This window comes from Octopus bimaculoides, chromosome 1 (assembly GCF_046866305.1).
Source record: "Octopus bimaculoides isolate indiv1 chromosome 1, ASM4686630v1, whole genome shotgun sequence".
Lineage (NCBI taxonomy): Eukaryota > Metazoa > Mollusca > Cephalopoda > Octopoda > Octopodidae > Octopus > Octopus bimaculoides.
Genome location: NC_142928.1, coordinates 193225524 through 193246833, shown reverse-complemented (window position 1 = coordinate 193246833; position 21310 = coordinate 193225524). Strand labels below are relative to the sequence as shown.

Here is a 21310-nt window from a genome sequence, read left to right as displayed (position 1 = left end):
TTTATCTGATCTTAGCTAAGCTGGGAAGGAAAAAGTAAAATGAACATAAGAGAATCAAATGTCCTCTTTCCTATGCATCTCATGCCTGTTGGTACAGATATGTGATATGAATGGAAGGGAAGAGATGCATAAAGGAAGTGCCACATGTTCAAAATGAATGGAACTTGTGAAAGATGTAGGCCAAGAAAGACTTGATTTGAAGGTATTGTATTTCAAGACAAAGGACTGTATTGATTGGCAGCAGACAGTGCGTGAGAAGACCTGCCCACCTGTGTATGCACAGTGAAACAAGCATTAAAACTGGTAGTGATGGAGGGTAATATGCATAACACACATGTGCAGTACACCTACTTGAAAACTGATCTCTCTAGCCCTTAATGATCATCCCTCCAATACACTACCTCTCTCACTTGAGATCATATGACATGCATGTGCCCTATGCATACTATCATTACTACTTTCATACTAACAATCATCACTTTCTCATAATTTGCTCTTACTAATACATATAAACCAAACCTCGGACAAGTATAACTTGGTAACATATACCATGCTTTTGCTAATTGTTCTAGGTACCCATGTAGTCACCCTTTGAACCAATGGAACATCAAGGATGTGACAACTAAAGAGAGAAAGAGCTGCACTAGCACTCAGCTGCTGCTCATTTTCAGCTGAGTAGAATGGATCAATGTGCAATGAAGTACCATGCTCAAGGACACAATGCACAACTTGGTCCTGGAATTGAAACAAAGGCTTCATGATTATGAGCCCATCACCCTAACCATTAGGCCATGTGCTTTCAACACACACACACACACACACACACACACACACACACACACACACACACACACACACACACTCGTGTGTGTGTGTATATATATGTATACATACGTATATATCTATATGTAATGTTTACTCATACATGTATACAAATGCACATGTGTATATATACATATGCACATGTACATATGCAAATGTGTATATATGCATATGTGTAATACACATATGCATACATGTATGGGTATATACACACAATGTGTGTACACTCTCACCTATATACATATGTATACATCTGTGTGTATACACATGTATATGTATCTACAAACAGTATGTGCACATTTGCTCACATACACATCTGCGCACACACATACACAAGAGTTAGATTTACATCATCCAGTCTCTACTGCTGTAGACGGAAATTATTTTAAATTGTATTTTTTGTGATTTTTGTTCCTTTTTTTTTTTTTATAGCTTGCTCTTAAAATTCATTCATCCTTTTATTCCTCAATGTAACAGCTTTAATGATAATGCTGTCTTTTGTATTGTTATGACCTCCTCTAGCCTTGATAATATTTAATTATAATACTTGATGTTGGTTTGTACAGGCAAATCTCTGAATACCATTACAAGTTCTACTGTGTCTTCATCTTTTCTGTGTCTTTTTTCATGATTCTAATCCTATTATAGGATTCCAGCTGTGTCTTTGATTGATGCAGCAACATAGGTGTTAATTATTAGACCTATTCTTATTTTTATTACTGGGTTTATGTTCAAAAATTGATCTCACTTGGTGCTAGATACTTCTGCAGGTCTTTTTCCCTTTCTTTTCTAACTTCTTTAGAATTGAAAATTTTACTTTTTTTCAGATGTTAATTTTTTTTTTACTGTTTGTTAATGCTTTTCAAAGACCTGATCCTTTAATTGCTAGCTTTTGCCTCAAATGGATGTTTTTTAAACAAAATTGCGGCACAAGTGTAACTGTCTGGTTAGGAAGGTTGCTTCCCAGCCATGTAGGTTTATGTTCAGTCCCACTATGTGGAACCCTGGGCAAGTGTTGTCTATTATAGCACTTGGCTGGCCAATCTCTTATGAGTGGGTTATGTTGAGGAAAACTGAAAGCAGCCGGTTGTGTGTGTGTGCATGTGTGTGTGTGCATGTGTGTGTGTGCATGTGTGTGTGTGTGTGTGTGTGTGTGTGTGTGTGTGTGTGCTCATGTGTGTTAGTGTGTAGCTTTGTCTTGACATCACATGATGGTTATAAAGAAGCATCACCTTCATACAAATGATGAAATTTGTTCCCAGACTTCTGTGAAAAACACGTCGGCCTCTTTTACTCTTTTATTTGTTTCAGTCATTTGACTGCAGCCATGCTGGAGCACCGCCTTTAGTCAAACAAATCAACCTCCAGGACTTATTCTTTGTAAGCCTTGTACTTATTCTATCGGTCTCTTTTGCTAAACTGCTAAGTTACGGGGACGTAAACACACCAACATTGGTTGTCAAGCGATGGTGGGGGGACAAACACAGACACACAAACATATATACATGACGGGCTTCTTTCAGTTTCCGTCTACCAAATCCACTCACAAGGCTTTGGTCAGCCCGAGGCTATAACAGAAAACACTTGCCCAAGGTGTCACACAGCGGGACTGAACCCAGAACCATGTGTTTGGTAAGCAATCTACTTACCACACAGCCACTCAGAAACAGGTGGAGATTAGCAGCAGGAAGGGCACCCAGCCATAGAAAATTATCCTCAACTAATTCTGTCTAACTGCTGCAGGCATGGAAAGGAGAATGTTAAATGATGGTCTCAAGTAATTCAGCGTCTAGTTTTTGTTTTCCAAGAATCCTTCATCCTTTGGAGGAACTATTCACTAGTTTATTCCCAATATCTTTTTTTAATTAAAGCCCTGTTTATTACAAGAAAATAACCTTAGGCATTTAAACTGGCCATATCTAGCCAAAATATTGCACCTGTTTTATGTTCAAACTGGTCAAATTGGGCCTCTCAACACCAACCCTATGTTATCATTCTAAAAATTAAGTTACTTCATACAAACTCTCAAAGTTACAAAATAATGCATGATTAATTCAAAACAATGTGAATAAATAATTAAGCATTACTAATTTGACAAAATAATGTGAATGCTAAAGTCATCTTGGAATTATATTTGCTTCTGTGTGGGTGTGTGTGTTTACTGAATGCCATCGTTGTATAAAATGTCTAAATTACAAATTTGATCCTGTTACTCTTTAAAGATGCTGCTACTTCCTCTATGTCAAGGATTATTTTGATGAAATTTCTGACTATTCTTCATTGTTTAATTCTAAAAATACTTGATTCTCTTCATTCATATATTTTATTCTCAGTTAAGTGTATGTTATATAGATTAATATCTTAGCAAGATGCTGCATATTTTTTTTTTATCACTCAATAACAGGATAGCAAAGGTGAGGTGTAATGTGATTTCATAGTTCCCCTCCCCTACTGAAAAAAAAAAGAGAGAAAAAAAAATGAAAAATTTGAAGATTAAAATGACATTCATTAGTATTTTTAAAAAAATTTATAGCATTAGTTGAAGGTTTGCAAGCAACCAAGTCACTGGTTCACTGCATTTATGATGTTGAGTGTGACTGTGTGAGTGTGACTGTGAAGTGTCTGTGTAGCTCAAGCAGAACAAATATGAGGAATTTTGTTTGAAATCACTGATTTGTTAGTTTTTTTTTTACAGATGTTTATATCTTTCAGTGATATACATCAATGGAGCATACACACATATATCATCATGAAAGTTTTTATGTATCTGCTTTTCCATGCTGTCATAAGTTGGAGGAGTCATCACAACTCGTGTCGTTTGAATATTCTACTTCCCTAGACAAGTAAAGGACTATCTTCTGTATGTTCCCCAATATGGTTTCTGTGGCTGAATTCTTTTCCTTTCACCAACCACTTTACATAGTGTACTAGGTGCATATATATGTTTATTGTATACTCAGAGCATTTGAGTGGATGTTCAAAAGTTAGAAGTGTGTGTGTGTCTGTGTGCATGAGGGTGTGTGGTCTAGTGGTTATGGTGTTGCATTCATAATTGGTAGAATGTGAGTTTGATTCCCAGACCAGGTGGTGCATTGTGTTCTTGAGTAAAACACTTTATCTCATACTGTTCCAGTTCACTGAGCTGCAAATGAGTAACCCAGCTATGAACAATCCTCTTGATAAGGGGGAATGTTGGCCTGTCCACCAGGCCAGCTGGGTGGCATCATTCAAAAGCTAAAACGTGAAATGTATTGTGACTAGTGATCTAATTCAATAGTCTGGTTGATACCATCACACACATGCACACGTTTGTGTGTGTATGCCTTTCCTGCTTTTCTGACTCTCAATGCTCCTCCTCCCAGTTGAGGTGGGGAGTTACTTGGTGACTTCACTGCTGCTGGTGCTATATAAAAAGCATCCAGTACATTCTGTAAAATAGTTAGGAAGGACATCCTGCTGTAGAAATCATGCCAAAACAGATAGTAGAGCTTTGTGCAGTCTTCTGACTTGCCATTTCCTGTCAAACTGTCCTACCCATACTAGCATAGAAAATGGTCATGTAGATACACAAGAGGTGCAGTAGTGTCACAGGCAGGTTTATAGACTTTGTATATGGCAGATATGCAGGAGCTATAAACACTGATTTCCTGAAGCAGTGGATAATTTCTGTTACCTAGGTGGCCAGACTAGCAGTGGAGGAAGATGTTCTGAAAAAGAATAAACTGGAGAGAGCTATTGCCTCTAAGGGTAACAAAAGGTTTTCCTCTGAGTGGAAAGCAGATTGTATGATGCTTATGTGAACTGTAATGCTACATGCTAGTGAGGTGTGGACCTTGAATGTTGAGGACACCTGGACTAGACAGAAATGAAGTGAGCATGAGAGTGCTGAGAGAAAAATTAAGCATAAGAGTAGTTAGATGTAGTGTGCAAGTGAGAGGACTGTGCTGGTATAGAATATATTTTGCTGATGGATGAAGACAGCTGGATGAAGGAGTGTCAATTGCTTAATATAGATGCAAGATGTAGAAGTGAGAGACACAAGACAAAGTAGTGAAAGCTGATCTCAGGATTTTGAAAGAGGAATGTCCAGAGGACCAGTGATATGCCCACCCATGCATCTCACAGTTTCTCCCTATGAATGCTGGTGTCACATAAAAAAAAGTACCGGAGTACACTTAGTAAAGTAGTTGGCATTAGGAAGGGCACCCAACCATAGAAAGCATGCCAAAGCAGACAATGGAGGAAGATACAGTCCTCTAACCGGCATGGAAGATAAGATACTAAATGATGACGTGCACACACACACACACACACACACACACACAATCACATTCAATTGTTTTAGGTACATATGTATTAAGTAACAGTAATCTTTGTTAGAATGCAAATAAGATCATTAAAATCATGATGATAGTTTGCATTTTTTAAGTACTTTTTTTTTTTAATGTTCTTCATCTGATTCAATTTTCTTTGGCATAAACATATTTCTTGTAATTAATACAATTTATTTGGCAAGACTTACTCTTGACGGTGTTTTTATGTGTCTGTTGGAGCTTCTGTTACTTTAATTTGTAAGTTGTCTACATCCAGTAATTTGAGAAGACAACGAATAGCTTTAATCTTTCTGGAAGGGAAATAAGTATTTATTTCTAATTATTTTAGAAAGAAATAGAAAACAGCTGAAGTTTGTCTATTTGGATGTATTGTGTCTGAAGTGTTCTTTCTGCTCATTTGTATCTTTGTATTATGTGTATGTATGTTTGTATATATATATATATATATATATATATATATATATATATATATATGTGTGTGTGTACATGCGTGCATGTACACACACACACACCTACCTCTATGTCTACTCTATACATACACACTCATAGTATTTAGTATTGTTTATTTTCTAGTAGAATAAGTCTTTTGTAAAGTTTAATAGGTTTTTTAAAAATAATTTTAGAAAGACATTAGACTTTTGAGTGATCATATGACTATTGAACTATAGGTTATTGAACTGGAACTGTCATTGCTTCTTTTGAATTCACAATCAACAAGTTACTGATGCAGCCATTTACAATTCAGCCATTTAGAGTCCATTTATATGCATAATGCTTATAGAATAGTTTCCTTATACTTGTTTTCTTATTCATCCTATCAGCAAAATGTTATTTCATTTGAGATATTTTTGTACACCTCTGTTTTCATCTATTGGATCACATTTTCTTATCAGTGGTATCAAAGTGAGTAAATATAAGGGATCTGTGTTCAACACCATCTTCTTTGAGAGTTTATTTCCATTAGAAATTTATCTTTTACTTGTTTCAGTCATTGGACTGCAGCACTGCTGGGGTGCCACCTTAAAGGGTTTAGTTGAAGAAACCAACTTCGGTACCTCATTCTTTTGGTCTCTTTTGTCATATTGCTAAGTTATGGGGGATGTAAATAAACCAACACCAGTTGTCAAGCAATGGGTGGTAGTGATGGGGACAAAGACACACAAATGCACACATGCACAAACACACACACACGACAGGCTTCCACACAGTTTCTGTCTACCAAATTCACTGACAATGCATTGGTCAGCCTGGTGCTCCTTCAGAAAACTTTTGCCCGACATGTTGCATTTAGTTGCAAAATGAGCTTCTTCACCACACAGCCATACCTGTGCCTTGGGCAGTTATGTTTGTTAATAATGGCATTTTATCAGTTGAAAAATGAAATATGATTTTGAAGAGATATGGTGCACCTGAGTACTGTATATACAATAAATTCTTTGTTTTTGTATATTTTTCTAATCTGAAAAGTATAAACTGACTGTAATTTCACTATTCACAAAAAATAGAAAAAATATTTTCTTTGCATTAACTTATTCTAACTGAACAAAATATAGAATTATTAATTCTTTCTTTTATCTCAATGAAACTTCAAAGAATCTAAATTGCCTACGGTTATCAAATTCTCTGATTTTTCATATAAAATATGAAAAATTGGTTGGGGAAATTTTTGTCTAAATTTTCCTATAATCTTCAGAATGTTTAATTTTTTTTTTGGTGGTGGTGGTGGGGGGGGGGTTCTTAAAATTTTCCTTTTAATGTACCCTTAAGGATTTATGAAATATGTAATGCCTTTTGTTTAGTGTATTTTAGTGGAAAAATAGTTAAACTTGAAAACTGTATTTGGAATACAAAATCAAAATTAAAAACCCCTTGACTATTGCGGGTGTTACGTTCCAAAACCCCCCCGCAATAGGTGAAAGTCCATGAAGTAGAAACAGTACTGTATATTTTTTATAATTATTTTCATAATATGTATATATCTATATATATAAAAATTTTATTATAAATGCAAAGCAACACCACAGAGGGATTGGCGTAAGTTAAATAATAAACCGTGATAGGTGAACTGTGATAAGGTGAGGGATTACTGTACTCCAAAATTAACCTGATGTCCTTTTTTTTTGTGTGTGTAAATATTGCAAGTAATTTTAATTTGTAATAATTTTGGGAGAATGTATTGTAATGCTTGCATTCTTTCTTACTGTTGATCAGAATGGTTATAAGCTCCCCTATAGAAAAGATTTCAATAGTTTTTAGTTGATCTTCAATGTTTTCTGAAGTAGATCATTGTGCTAGTTATTTCAAGATAATCATAATTGGTTTATTAAATCTTGCATTAAACCTTAATTGAAAGATATCTGCATCATTGTGTTAAACATCCACTTTTCCATGCTTGCGTGGGTTGCATGGAGTTTGTTGAGGCAGCTTTTTCTGTGGCTGGATGCTCTTCCTGTTGCTAACCCTCACTTGCTTCCAAATGTAGCAATATCTCCTCATTGTGAGGCATGTTTCCATGGAAGATTGGAAATGAACATCACTGGTATGATGGTGATGCTTATTTACAGCCAGCATGTGATGTCAGGACAAGGACTCTCTCTCTCCCTCATACAATGGGCTTTTTCAATTTTTGTCTAAGAAATCTACGTCTACTCACAAGGCTTTGGTCTGCCTGGGGTTATAGTTGAAGACACTTGCCCAAGGTGTCACACAATGAGACTGAACCCAAAACCATGTGGTTGGAAGTAAACCTCTTGACCACAGCTATGTCCTTTTACATGTAACATTTGCAAGTTCTTGTAGAGACAAAAAGTAGCAACAACAAAACATGCAGCTTTTATAGTGCAGCAAATGCAAATGTGCGCATGCATGCATACATGCACACACACACACACACACACACACTTCTTTCCATTTCAATCTCCTAAATTCACTTGCAAGACCCTACACTTGGCACTGTACAGTGCGACTGAACTTGAAACCATGTGGTTGGGAAACTGTCTTCTTAAATACACATGCACACGTGCGCACACACCCACACAGAGCCTTGCCTGAGCCTATTTTTGCAAGTATTATAAATAGGTGACATTTTTAGATGTTTTCTTTTTGAATAATTATTATTTACACTAAAATGTTCAGTCTATGGCTGAATTATATTTTCACTTGATGGGTTTCTTTACTAAGAAACTAATTTTCATGACACATTGACACTGTATTTGCTTTTCTCTGATACCTTTTATAAGTTGGCTTTAAGTCTAGGGAGATAGTCTTTTTAGTATTGGTGTTGTATTATAACCATACAAAAATAAATCTGCAAAGCAAAATTTCTATTCTATCCATGTCAGTAAGAAAATAGAAAAGTAAATGGAAAAAAAACAAAAAAAAAAAAACAGATTGAAACATTGACAGTGAACTATGGTTTGATTACTTTATTGATTGAAAATGAAATTTCTGTTCTGGAAATTAGAATATTTATTTCGTCATGGGTACACCATTGGAATGTGTCATGAAACATTAGAAGAAAATCAATTACAGTAATTCTACTAACACCATTAACATTACCTTCATTCATTGTCTTTCTTTTTAGGGGCTTTTTTTTCTTTGTTCGAGTAGCATTTTTGTTGTTCTTTTTTTGTCTATGCTTGTTTGTTTTAAGCACCAGTTTTTGAGTAGAGTTTACTTCAAATTTAGACTTGTTTTCATGTAAACATTAGACACTATCTTTAATAGCCAAGATGTTCAGAGATTTATATCATTGGATATAGTTTCAAATACTACATTAATACATATTTTTTATTCTCTTTGTGATTGGAAATAGATTTGATTTCAAAATTATCCTCTTGATAGTTTCCTATTCTTATTGCACCACTAATTAATCTTCTGTTACAAAAGTTACTATTTATGAGGGATATTATACTCAGTTTTTCATTCTTATTCTTACTCATGATTCTACTAAAACTTAACATTAAGTTAGTTCATTATCTGTGAGGCTTTCATTGCATATTTAAGCCATTTCAGTGAAATGAAAATATAGGACTATAATTTATGGGGTTCATGTAGAACAGTGAGAATCTTCATGCATCCCCATAAATTATCTGTTTGGCTGAGATCAGCACACAACAGCATATAATTTGTTTAGTAATTTCTGTAAACAAAAGTTTATGTTCTTGTCAGATTCAGTGGCCTGGCAGAGTAGCTTTAACTGAGCATGCATTCAATAAGGTCAAAACACTGCAGTGTCTTAAAGTTCATTTACACTAGCAAATCACATGATATGAATACACAGCATCTCAAGGGAGGAGGTGTTCTCCATTGATAATAGCCAACAGTGATCAGATATTCACATTTGAATTTACCAGAATGTATTAAGAATGAATAGATATGTTAAAATATAGGACTCTTTTTGCTATATCAATATATGTGTCCTTTAGAGAAGGCTTATCAAATGATGCTACACAATCATACATAAGTGATGTAGAAAAGTTGCAGGAAATAGCTTATGAGCACACACCATTGTTAGCCATGTAATCTAAATACTGTCCTAAAAATGCAAACTTTAAAAAACAGCCATTAAAATGTAAAAATATTGATTAAATAACAATAAAAAAGAGATTAATTTTCTATGAATTTATTTTACTCTTTTCTCTTCTTTAAATTTTTTAATGTTAGCAATATATTTAAAAAAAATTTTTTTTTTAAAGTTAACATTTGAGACATTTTTGAATATGCTCTGACAAAGCACACACACACACCATAATGTATAGGTGCTTGACATACATGGAAGTTTGCTAGAAGCCGTTAAAACATTATCTGATATAGAACTCCGTATGAGATATAGTCAAAAAAACATTTTATATCATAATCAGGTCACCTTTTATTTTATGCACACACACACACACACACACACACACACACACACACACACACACATTTGTGTTATGAAGTTTGCTTTGCAACAATGTAATTTTGGTTTCTGTCCAACTGTGTGGCACCTATGGCCTTGGTCTAACTAGTGCCTTGTGAGTGGAACTGGGAGCCTGGTGTGTGTGTGTAGGGGGGTGTACCCCCTAATTAACACTGCTTGATCAAATTTAGTGTCATTGTTTACATTCTCTGGTTAGCTAAGTATCTCTCAATTTCAACGGTTTCATCATTTTCAGAATGGTGAGACCATGTTGGAAATGAAAATACTTTACTCTGAAAATCGATAAAAGATTGATGAGGACATTCAGTCACAAAATCTCTCAACAAATTTTACCTAACCCATGCCAGCATGGAAAAAGGGATGTAAGAACAACTACATGTATGTAAGATTTGTGCAAGTTTGTTTTTCATCGCATAGAGAATATTGATGGTATGTGTTTTGATTAAACATCAGAATGAAAGTTTCATATATACATATATATGTGTGTTTGTTTGTTTGTTTGTATGTGTGTGTTGATGAAAATATTTGATTTCCGATCCGTGGCTGATTTCTTGCAAGAGAAAGTTGAAGCTTCAGTGAAAGAGTTTTTCACCTTGAAGGACAAGAACTGGTATCAGTGTGGGATCAAAGAACTGGCAGAAAGGTGGCTTCAGACGCTGCAACACAATGGCCTCCACTTTGAATGCTTGGCTGTTTTGACAAACAAAGCAAGTAGTTATCAAAACTTTTGACTCAACACAATAGTGTAGTTCAGTTGTTATTCTTCTTTCTGATAAGTTAAGGTAGATATGAAATACTTCATAAATCTGTGGTCAGTCACATGTTTTGTATCTAAACGCAGTGATTTTATGGGAATGATGGTTGGAGAATGATTTTACACGAAGGAAAGATGAGTAATGATTTTTATGGAATAAAGTTTATCAACCAAATTCCACATTTTATTTAACAGGACTTCAATAACCTTAACTCTTTTGTTAGTATATTTCCATTGCAATAAACTGTCTTTGTTTTAATTAGTTTTGAGATAATGAAAACTTTAGTTATTTAAGAAAACTTTGTTATTATAATATGTGTGTTTGGAGCATAAATTACCATGAAATTTTGATGGTTTAAATTCAATCAGTTTAAAACAATAAATTCGTATTAGAACCAAGGGCAATCTTGGGTGGATTGGTATCAAAAGGGTGAAACTCCTCTACTATATGTAGTTGTTCAAAAGCAAGGCAGAATGCTCAAGTATCTTAGAACTTTGCTGGAATAAACCTTTCTTAGCATCTTAGCTTTAATATCAACACTATATATTTAATAATATTGCTACATATCAAATAGTAACACAAATATATTTGAAAAAGCTATTATCAAAAGTGAAGCATAAGAGCTCGTTTCTGGTATGAAAGCTTCAGTAGTAGTAGTAGTGGTATCATCATCATCACCACCACCATGATGTCTATTTTTCAATACTAGCATGGGACAAATGGAATTCATTGAGGCAGATATTTTATGTCTTGATGTCCTTCCTAATGCCAACCCTAACCTGTTTTCAATTAAGGGAATATTTCCCTCTGGTTAGACATATTTTCGTAGAAGATTGGAAATGGACAGGGCTTGTGTGATGCTGCCACTTGTTTACGACTGTCATTCAATATTGAGACAAGGTGACAACAACATACATATACCTTTTGTCTTTTACCTGTTTCAGTCATTAGACTGCAGCCATGCTGGGGCACCACCTTCAAGAATTTTTGGTGAATGAATTTATGGCAGCACTTTTTTTTTTAAGCATGTTACTTATTTTATCAATCTCTTTTGCCAAAACACTAAGTCATGGGGATGTAAACTCTCCAACACCTGTTGTCAAACAATGGTCTCACACACACACACACACACACACACACACACACACACACACACACACACAAGATTCTTTCAGTTTCTCTCTACCAAATCCATTCACAAGGCTTTGGTTGATCCAGGTCTATAGTAAAAGACATTTTCCCAAGTTGTCATACACTAAGACTGAACCTGAGGCCATCATGTGGTTGGGAAGTAAGTTTTAATCACACAGCTATACCTAAATATTTAATATATGAAACATAAAACAGAGCAATTTAGTCAATGAAGTATCAAAATATCATGGTTTCTGGTTTTAAATGATAAATATCTAATGAAAATATAACATCTAATGAATAAATACATAATATTTCTTTGAAATGTCTGCTTTCTCATTTTGTTGAAGTGTCAAAGAAAGAGGTGCATTGAAATTAAGTTGAATTTGCATGAAATGTTTACACATTGTCAGATGAATTTTATATTCATACAGAATAATTAAATGCAATATTCATCCGTCTATGAACTTTTAATTCATTAAATAAAGGTACTTTAGCTTATTAATGTGAATTGGATTCCTCTAATGACCTTATTGATTTCAGTGAATAGTTATTAATACAGAAAATAAAAGGCACTATCTGCAAATTTAATAAATATATATATTTTAAACTTAATTATATTTTAAAATCATATGAATCAAAATTTACCCAACCTCTTTTGGTAAATTTCTTTGGCCTTTATTCTGTAAGCTGCAACTTAACCTATTTTATATATATAAAAACTCAGCAATTCCGTGACAGTTGTGTAAGAGAATGAAAGCCATGCTAGTGACATTGAAGAGTTTTTGTCTTCACTCCCTAGTAGCCATAATGATTGTGTATTTCTTATGGTGTGTATGCAAGTGCATGGTTTAGTGGTTAGGGTGTTGTGCACAGGATTCATGTACCAGGCGGCATGTTGTGTCTTTGAGCAGAGCACTTCTGCTCAAGGTCCTAGTATAAGTAAAACAAATAAAAGAGAAAACAAGTAAACCAGTAAAAGATAAAAAATGTTATGACTGCCCAATCAAGTTTGACCTATAGCTAAACATTTTTTCATATACCAAATCTAGTCATTCATCTGTTGAATTATTTTCTGTTAAATATTACTGTCTTACCAAGCTTTGATCACTATTTCATTTTAGACTGTATTTTATAAATCATAACAGACAAAGAAAGAAAGAGAGAGAGAGAGAGAGAGAGAGAGTGAAAGAGTGGAGGGGTTACAAGACATTTGCTATCTTTATGACTAGTGGTGGTTCTCAGTTGTTCAATTGACTGAATTATCTGCTTTTGGATTGACATATAAGTGGATGATCATTCCGCAGGCATGTGTGCCTTTTATGTAATTCTTAGGCAGAATCAACATGACACAAGGTACAACAAGGCAGTACCTTTTTGAATTACACATACAATTCACCTACAGTTTCTGTCTACCCAGTTTCACTCGAGTTGGTTTGAGGGTAAACAAAATGACATTTGCCCAAGTTACAACACACAGTGATATCGAACCTGGGACCTTGTGGTCATGAAGTGAACTTCTTAGGCAATACTGCCCCTAGCTATAACTCCATGACCTTGCATTTGTTATCTTTGATGCCAGCCTTGGATTTCTTTCATTGCAAGATTAAATGCTTTACTTTTATAAGAAATCTGTTAATTCATGATACCTCTTTAACCCTTTTAATATGAACCCTTCTAAGATTGACCCTGGTTCTATGAATACACCCTTTTTTTAAAGTGATCTCAATTTATGTTCCTAGCATCAACTTAATGATGGTTACTCTATTAAATTTTTAATTGTTTTCGAAATTAATTGAAATAAAAGGCAGTATATTTCAACAGAAAAATTCTAAGAAAAGGGTTAAGCATTTTTTTAATAACTACCTTTGTCTGTCAAGTGGCTGATTAGTCAGTTAGCAAGAAATCAATGTGTAATCACTTCAATAATTCATGTTAATATTTTTAGTTTTATTTCTATTATGGAAAAATTTAATCCTAAATCCTTTCCTTTTTATAACACTTTGCTTTCAGTAACAAAATTTATTTTTAATAATTGCTTTAAATGTTACCTTTAAATTTTCCCTAATTATTGTAAGCTGTGTTTAATGTTTTCCCTTATTTTGCTATTAAATTTCAGGTGTTAGCATCCAGAAGTTGACAGCTACTCCTGATGGAAATTCAGGACAGTCAAAGACAATCAAAGAAAAAACAGCCATGGTGCGAGCTGCAAGGCAGCTTTTATCAGCTATCACCCGGGTATTGTTACTTGCAGATAAAGTAGTGGTCAAACAGCTGCTGGCAGCCAAGGATCGAGTAAGTGTCCCCTTCTCCTGCTCCTCCTCTTTCTCTCTTTCTTCTAAAGTTCTTCACTGGAGAAATGTATTGTTGTTTTTTGCTGGTCAAGTTCTTAAATTTAAATGACTTGGTCAGTATATTCATGCACGTGCTACTACTAGCTAAATACAATGAAATAAATTTTGCTCTACCAAATTATACACAAACTTAATATTTCATTGTTCTTATAAGGACTTTTATTTCTTTTCTTTATTCTTTTGGATAAAAAAAAAAGAAAAAAGCTTCATGATGTTTACCTTCTCCAACACTTAATACTAACCTGCATAAGAACACCCATGCTAATACATTCATGTTTGAAAGTAAACTCTCAATGAGTGCTCATCACCATTTAATATAAGCTTGCTTCTTGACTATCTGGTCTTGGGATCAGTCTCATTGTGTGGCATCTTGGACAAGTGTCTTCTACTATAACCACCAGCCTTGTGAGTGGATTTGGTAGATGGAAACTGGAAGAAACCTCTCATTGTACATATATGAGGTGGTATCAAAAAGTTCCAATCTAGTTCAGTAGTACACCAACGGATTGTAATACATAGCTGTTTGCACAGTGAGAGCTAGTAATGACCTTCATGAGGCAGTCTGTCGAGTGACATTGCTCTGTTTACATTGCAAGTTGCAAAATTTGTGTTTTTGCGATCACGTGTATGCTGTAGTCTGCAATTTTTGTCATGGACTGGAATTTGGAACAAAGAGCCAGTGTGAAATACTGCATTAAACTTAGGAAGCCTGCTACATAGACATTGAGCATGCTTTGGCAAGCTTACGGTGACAAGGCAATGGGTCATATGCAATGTTTCAAGTGACACGGGTGCTTCAAAAGGCATGACAGAGCCACAGCTCAGTCAAGAGCATGTTCATTGTTTTTTTGACATCCACAGTATTGGTGCATTGAGAATTCATCTCCCTGGGCCAGGCCGTCCATTAAGAGTTTTACTGCAACGTTTTGAAGTGTTTGAGGGAGGACATTCGGCAAAAGCAACCAGGTCCGTGGAGCACAAAGAATTGGATTCATCATGATGACAATGCACCCTGTCACTGAACTCGCCTCACTTGTGAGTTTCTCACCAAAAACAACATAGTATCATTTCTATACCTACCCTATTTGCCAGATTGAGCACCTGCCGACTTCAATCTCTTCCCCAAGATGAGAATGCAGTTCAAAGGTCACCGTTTTAACACCATTGTCGAGATCAAGAGCAATTTGCAGAAGGTCTTTGACTCACTTACTGAAAACGACTTCCAGGCTGGATTCCAAAAGTGGCAGGAATGCTGGGACCAGTGTATCACTGCACAAAGTGACTATTTTTGATGGTAAATAAGTTATTCTTTATTAAATATAACTAGTCCAGGAACCTTTTGATACCACCTCATATAATATTTGTTTATGTGTATTGGTGTGTACCTTTGATTTGAGGGCAAATGTTGGTTGTAAATGGGATCACCATCATACAAACAATGTTTGTTTTCAGTCTTCCATGAAAACTATTCTGGCCATGGGGAACTCTTACTTTGCTTGGAAACAGGTCAAGGTTGGAAACAGGAAGAGTATCTGGTTGTAGAAAATCTGTCTCAACAAAATTTGTCTGACCCATGCAACCATGGAAAAATTGATGCTAAATGATGATAAAAGTAGATATTTTACTAAGGCCACTGTAAAGTTTTGGTTATATTGAAAATAAATTTGAAATACATGGGGACAGTCTACTGATAAGAATATTCATGAAAGAAATTAACAAGTCTTGGTTACAGAAGCTGCATTGAAGCATTGATGCCAACCATCTGTAACTCTAAAGATTCTGTGTTGATATCTCAAGTAATTTATAACAAAAATCGGCTTCCATAAAATGATTTATGAATTTTTAAGCTGCAAATAAATAGCTACGAAAAGATTAGTGACAATACTTCAGACTGAGAAGAGTTTTGCCAATGATAAAATTCATTTCTGAAACATTTTGAGTTTTCCAAATAGTTTTTCAGTTAAATATCAATTTTATTTATTCATTAACTTTATGTGACTAATTTCTCTAAATATTATATTTAATTACATTAAATATTTTGTTCTCATTTTGCAAACTAGAGAATTATTAGATATCCCGAGGCAGTTCATGAGGGAGTTTCTATACTCTTCTTGCTAAAACCAGCAGTCAAATCTCCCGCAAATATCACCCTACTTTTTTAAAGAATTATACATTGGATAATGTAATCCAGATACACTTCCAGAAAAATACTTTTATTTCTGGCTTCAGTGCTTTCGCTCTGAAGGGCCAACTTAGGACTAATAACACCAACTACATATGTATTGCTTAATGATTTTGCTGATGCTATTAAAACCAAATTTTGCTTGTGTGTTACATGGTAACTAAGAGTTAAAGAAATAGTTTGAAAAAAATTTTTTTTTTTAAGAATATCATTTTCTTCACCACCTTCGGTTTTACTGTTTGTGCTACATCCCTCCAAGGAACTTGTTCTTTGTTGCATATTCTTATCCATCATTAACTTCACTGAACTGATACTACTTCCTTAATATAATTAATTTGTAGCATAAATCCTATTATGTTCCAAAAAATTAATATTTTAATGCCAGAAGATAATTGTTGAAAAAAAAAACATTTAAAAATGTATTTTCTTTTTTCCTGTTGAAAACATTGTGTTTTCACTTTTAGAAAAGGATTTTCATTTAATCTCCAGGTAAGATACAGGGTGCAGCCAAAAACCCCTCCATATTTACTATTCTTGATAAACCAATATATGGGGGGGGGGGTTCTTTAGCATCACTGTAATGTGGTGAAGAAGTTTCTTTCATAACATTATGGCTTAAGATTCTGTTGATGATGTGTCATTGTGAATAGGTGTCTTCTCAAGCTGACTCGTGCCTTAACTTACAAGTGCCTGAGTATTCCACAGACATGTAAACTCATAATGTCATTTTCAGGCAGAACCAGTGTGACAAGGCTGTACTTTTTGAATTACAGACGCGTCCAGCTGCTTTGTGTTCAGTAATTCTCATCATAATCATCATTGTTTTAACATTTACATTTTCATGGGTCAATGGAATTTGTTGAGACAGATTTTTCTAGGTTAATGACACGAAGGACAAAACCCTTCATGTTATTGACCCCCCAACTTGTTTACAAGCAAAGTGATATTTTCCCCATGGCCAGTCACGTTTCTATGGAAGATTGGAAATAAGATACTTTGCATGATAGTGATGCTCATATCAATCCCATGATGTTAAGACACACACACATGACTGGCATCTTTCAGTTTCCATCTACCAAATCCACACAAAGGCTTTGGTTAGCTTGGAGAAATAGAAGACACTTGCCCAAGGTACTATACAGTGAGACTGAATCCACAAACATATGTGGTTGAGAAGCATATTTCTTCACCACACAGCCATGCCTCTTCTTATATAATTAGACATATTGATGTACATAGACCTGATGTCTGAACCAAATAACATAACTTAAAACTTTGCTATTGTCAATTCATATGTTTCTTAAGTAAACACACTAATCTTGTGTTAGTACAGTTTCAAGTTGAGTGGTTGTGGTATGGATGGATGATAAGATCGTCATCATCATCATCATCATGTTAATATTCATTTCTTTGTATTGGCAGGAGTGTGACATACCTGTCATACAGCATGCTATCCACTTCATCTCAGATTTGTTATCATCCAAATTTTTTTAGTGGTTTGGTATTCTGACATCTGACTTCATCACTTCTTCCCAACAATTCACACATGTCTACATGAGAACTATCAAATTTATTTTGAAAACGTGTATTAAATCAGTAAAGCAGTCCAGAAATGAATATCCCAAAGTGGTTAGAAAATTTGTTGGCAAATATTTTTGAAAATTGCTCATCTCAAACATCATATCCAATACAGTTAGGTTCTTTGAGAGGTAGTCTCTCTCTCTCTTTTTCTCTCTCTCTTTCTCTCTGTCGTTATTTCTCTGTCTTTTTCTGTGTCTGTTTCTCTCTGTATCTCTTTCTTTGTCTGTGTATCTGTCTCTCTCCCTCTGTGTGTGCGTGCATGTGTGTGCGTGTGTGTGTGTGTGTGTCTGTCTGTCTGTCTGCCTGTCTGTCTGTCTGTGTGTGTCTCTCTCTCTCTCTCTCTCTGTCTCTCTCTCTCTCTCTTCATCTGTTTCATTCTCTGTTTGCCTCTGTCTCTCTTGACCTCTTTCAATACTTTTAATGAACATTTGATATCTAAAATTGATCCAAATGGGTTGTTGAGTTTGATTGCTATGCTCTAAAATATTTAAAGGAATTTAATCTTGTCATTTATTGTGTTACAGATTATTATAGTCTCGTTTATCATGTCAATATTAATATCATATATTTCAAGCAAAGAAATTATAAACTGGTTTTATGCTTCAGTGAAGTATAACATATCGTTCTTGCTACCCACCTCCTCTCACCTTTAAGAGAGAGAAATAAAAAAAATAAAAACTTCCTTAGAATAATTATTTGAAATACTGCAACACATTGTTTCCACTTAACCAACCAATATGCAATTATTGACAAGCATCCTTTCTGATTTATTTCCGCATCTTTTTTGTTTTTCTTTTGCATTCCCCCACAACTGAAACTAGAGTCTGCTGAATTATTGTCCTAATAACCTATATTCACATATTATAGACAACATATTAGAGAGAGAGAGAGAGAGAGAGAGATTACTGTAACGTTTCTATTGATCCGGTGGGATGAAACTAATCAACTTATGTCCTCAGTTAACTTTTGTATCTATATACATAGCTTTTTTAACGATCACTTTGCTTAATCTATAAAAAATACTTTGTTGTTGTTATTGTTTTTCTCTATCTTCCTAGCTTCCTTTGTCTAAATCTCTGAAGCTTCCCTCCATACTATCAGTCATCTCCTAGTCATGAATCCCCAACTCCCCTAACTCATAGAGAATTTGTTTTTCACCATTCACTACATCCACCCTTCAACCCTACCCAATCTTTACAGCAGTTGCCTACCTCCCTGTCTTCTCATCTATTCTCTATCTCTAAATCCCTTGATACCCTCTTGCAAATTCCACCCACACTTTTGGTACTTCTTCCACTACTCCTTCCTTCATACACTTCTACTCACCTTGTACTTTGAGGATCTACCTTGATCACTCCTACTCTCGTTTCCAAAACGTGAATAACCATGTAGCTCCCCTATGGTAAGAAACCTATTCTACTCTGACCCTACTTCTCTCATGCTTCAACCTCTCATCTTCTAGTGTAAAGCCATCTCTTTTGGTGTAGGTTGTGTTACAAGCTGCATGGATACCTCACCAGCTCTCGTTGTCATTAGGAAGAGTGTTTCATTGTAGAAATCATACCAAAGCAGATGATGGAGCACAATGCATACTTCAGACTGGTTGGATCCTGTGAAACCTTCCACATTCCATGCCAGCATGGAACACAGAACATGATCTTTAAATGATGATGAAATTGATAGGATTTTTTATTACAACTTTGAATTTATTATACACTAAATTATCTGACATATTTCTTTTTCTCTCTTTTTCTGCTTCATGGGAATTGATTTCAAAGTGTTAATATTACTTTTTTTCTTTTTTACTATCCAATAATTTCAAGGATATAAAGTGGCTCAGAGATGTGTTGATGGAGAATACTGGAAGGGGCAGTGGTCTCAGAGCTGGTTGGTTACTTTGGTTGAAAGCAAACAAAAAAGTTTGTACGAAGAATTGAGTGGTTATGGGCAGGACCTGGATCCTATGTAAAATTTGTCTGAAAAGGGGCAGCAGATTTGGTGGCTTTTAACAGCCAGCATAGCTACTCAGAGGGCAATAATGGATTGACTGACTTAACTGTTTGGTTAAGTAAGTTTCTGTTGAAATACAACTTTTGCTTCAATTATAATACTGAAGACACAGGCCTGGCTGTGTGGTAAGAAGCTTGTTTCCCAACCACATGGTTCTGGGTTCAGTCACACTGCATGGCACCTTAGGTGAGTGTCTTCAGCTATAGCCTCAGGCTGACCAAAGCCTTGTGAGTGGATTTGGTAGATAGAAATCCAGTGAGGTTGACAAGTAACTTGCAAGACAAAGATATCTTAGTTGAGTGAGGGAGCGGAACCAAGAGAAATGAATGTGTGCCAGGCAAGATGTTAGAGTATGATAGAGGACAGAGATAGTTGTCTTACTATAGAAGAGAAACTTGGCCATCTCAGTAAGACAAGGAAAGATAAGGAAAGAAGGAGAGAGTTTGTGAAAAAGATAGACAATCAATGAGAGAGAGAGAGAGAGAGAGAGAGAGAGAGAGGGGTAGTGTTGGAGATGTATTGGGGAATTACCCACATTGAACAGTAGGGGTGGGGAGTATAAGTAGTACAGAGGGTATAGAGAGGGATGTTCTGTAACAATGTGATGGGGAATATGTTTAAAGATGCAAGTTGTAAGGGATGAAGTTGTAACTGAAAATTTGTTAAATATTTTTAAGTGTGTTTAGCTTTCCAAATTGGTAAATATTTCCTTTCCTTTTCGTGTGTGTGTTTTGTATTATAATTCATTTTAAATCTTATTCATTTAAAAATCTTGATTTTCTTTCAGTAAATATTTCTTTTCAAGTTCACTTTTCCATTGTAATATTTGAAATTCATTCCCTTTAGAATTTTTAACTTCATCATCTTCTGTAAATTCCAACCATGGTAATGCATTATGTTTCCAAAGTCCATTATGCGAATGAACAGTTTCTTAATAAACCCAATAATCAATCCATGTACTTTGCAATGTTGACATAGCCTAGCAATCTGTTTCAATGAAAAGCTTCATAATTTTCTGGCATGTTTATTATATTGGTCTTTTACTTCTTTCAGTGAACGGTGGCCATACTGGGGCACACTTTCAAAGGTTTTATTAATGGGGAAATATTTTGAATGTAGATATTTAAATTATAACTTGTAATAGTTTGACATACAAACCTTTATCCCTTCTACTTAATCAATAAAAAAGACTAACAATCTATCTAAAAGTCCATTTCCTA

The 21310-nt window shown here is 35.0% G+C and overlaps 1 protein-coding gene across 2 annotated transcripts in view; it reads left to right on the top strand.

The window, feature by feature from the left end:
- Positions 1–21310, top strand: part of LOC106877594 (alpha-catulin) — a 338021-nt gene that overhangs the window by 191187 nt on the left and 125524 nt on the right. For both annotated transcript variants that reach the window (XM_052973445.2, XM_052973451.2), the window contains exon 3: positions 14083–14258. In XM_052973445.2, coding sequence (XP_052829405.1) covers positions 14083–14258 — 176 coding nt within the window. The remainder of the gene's footprint in view (positions 1–14082; positions 14259–21310) is intronic.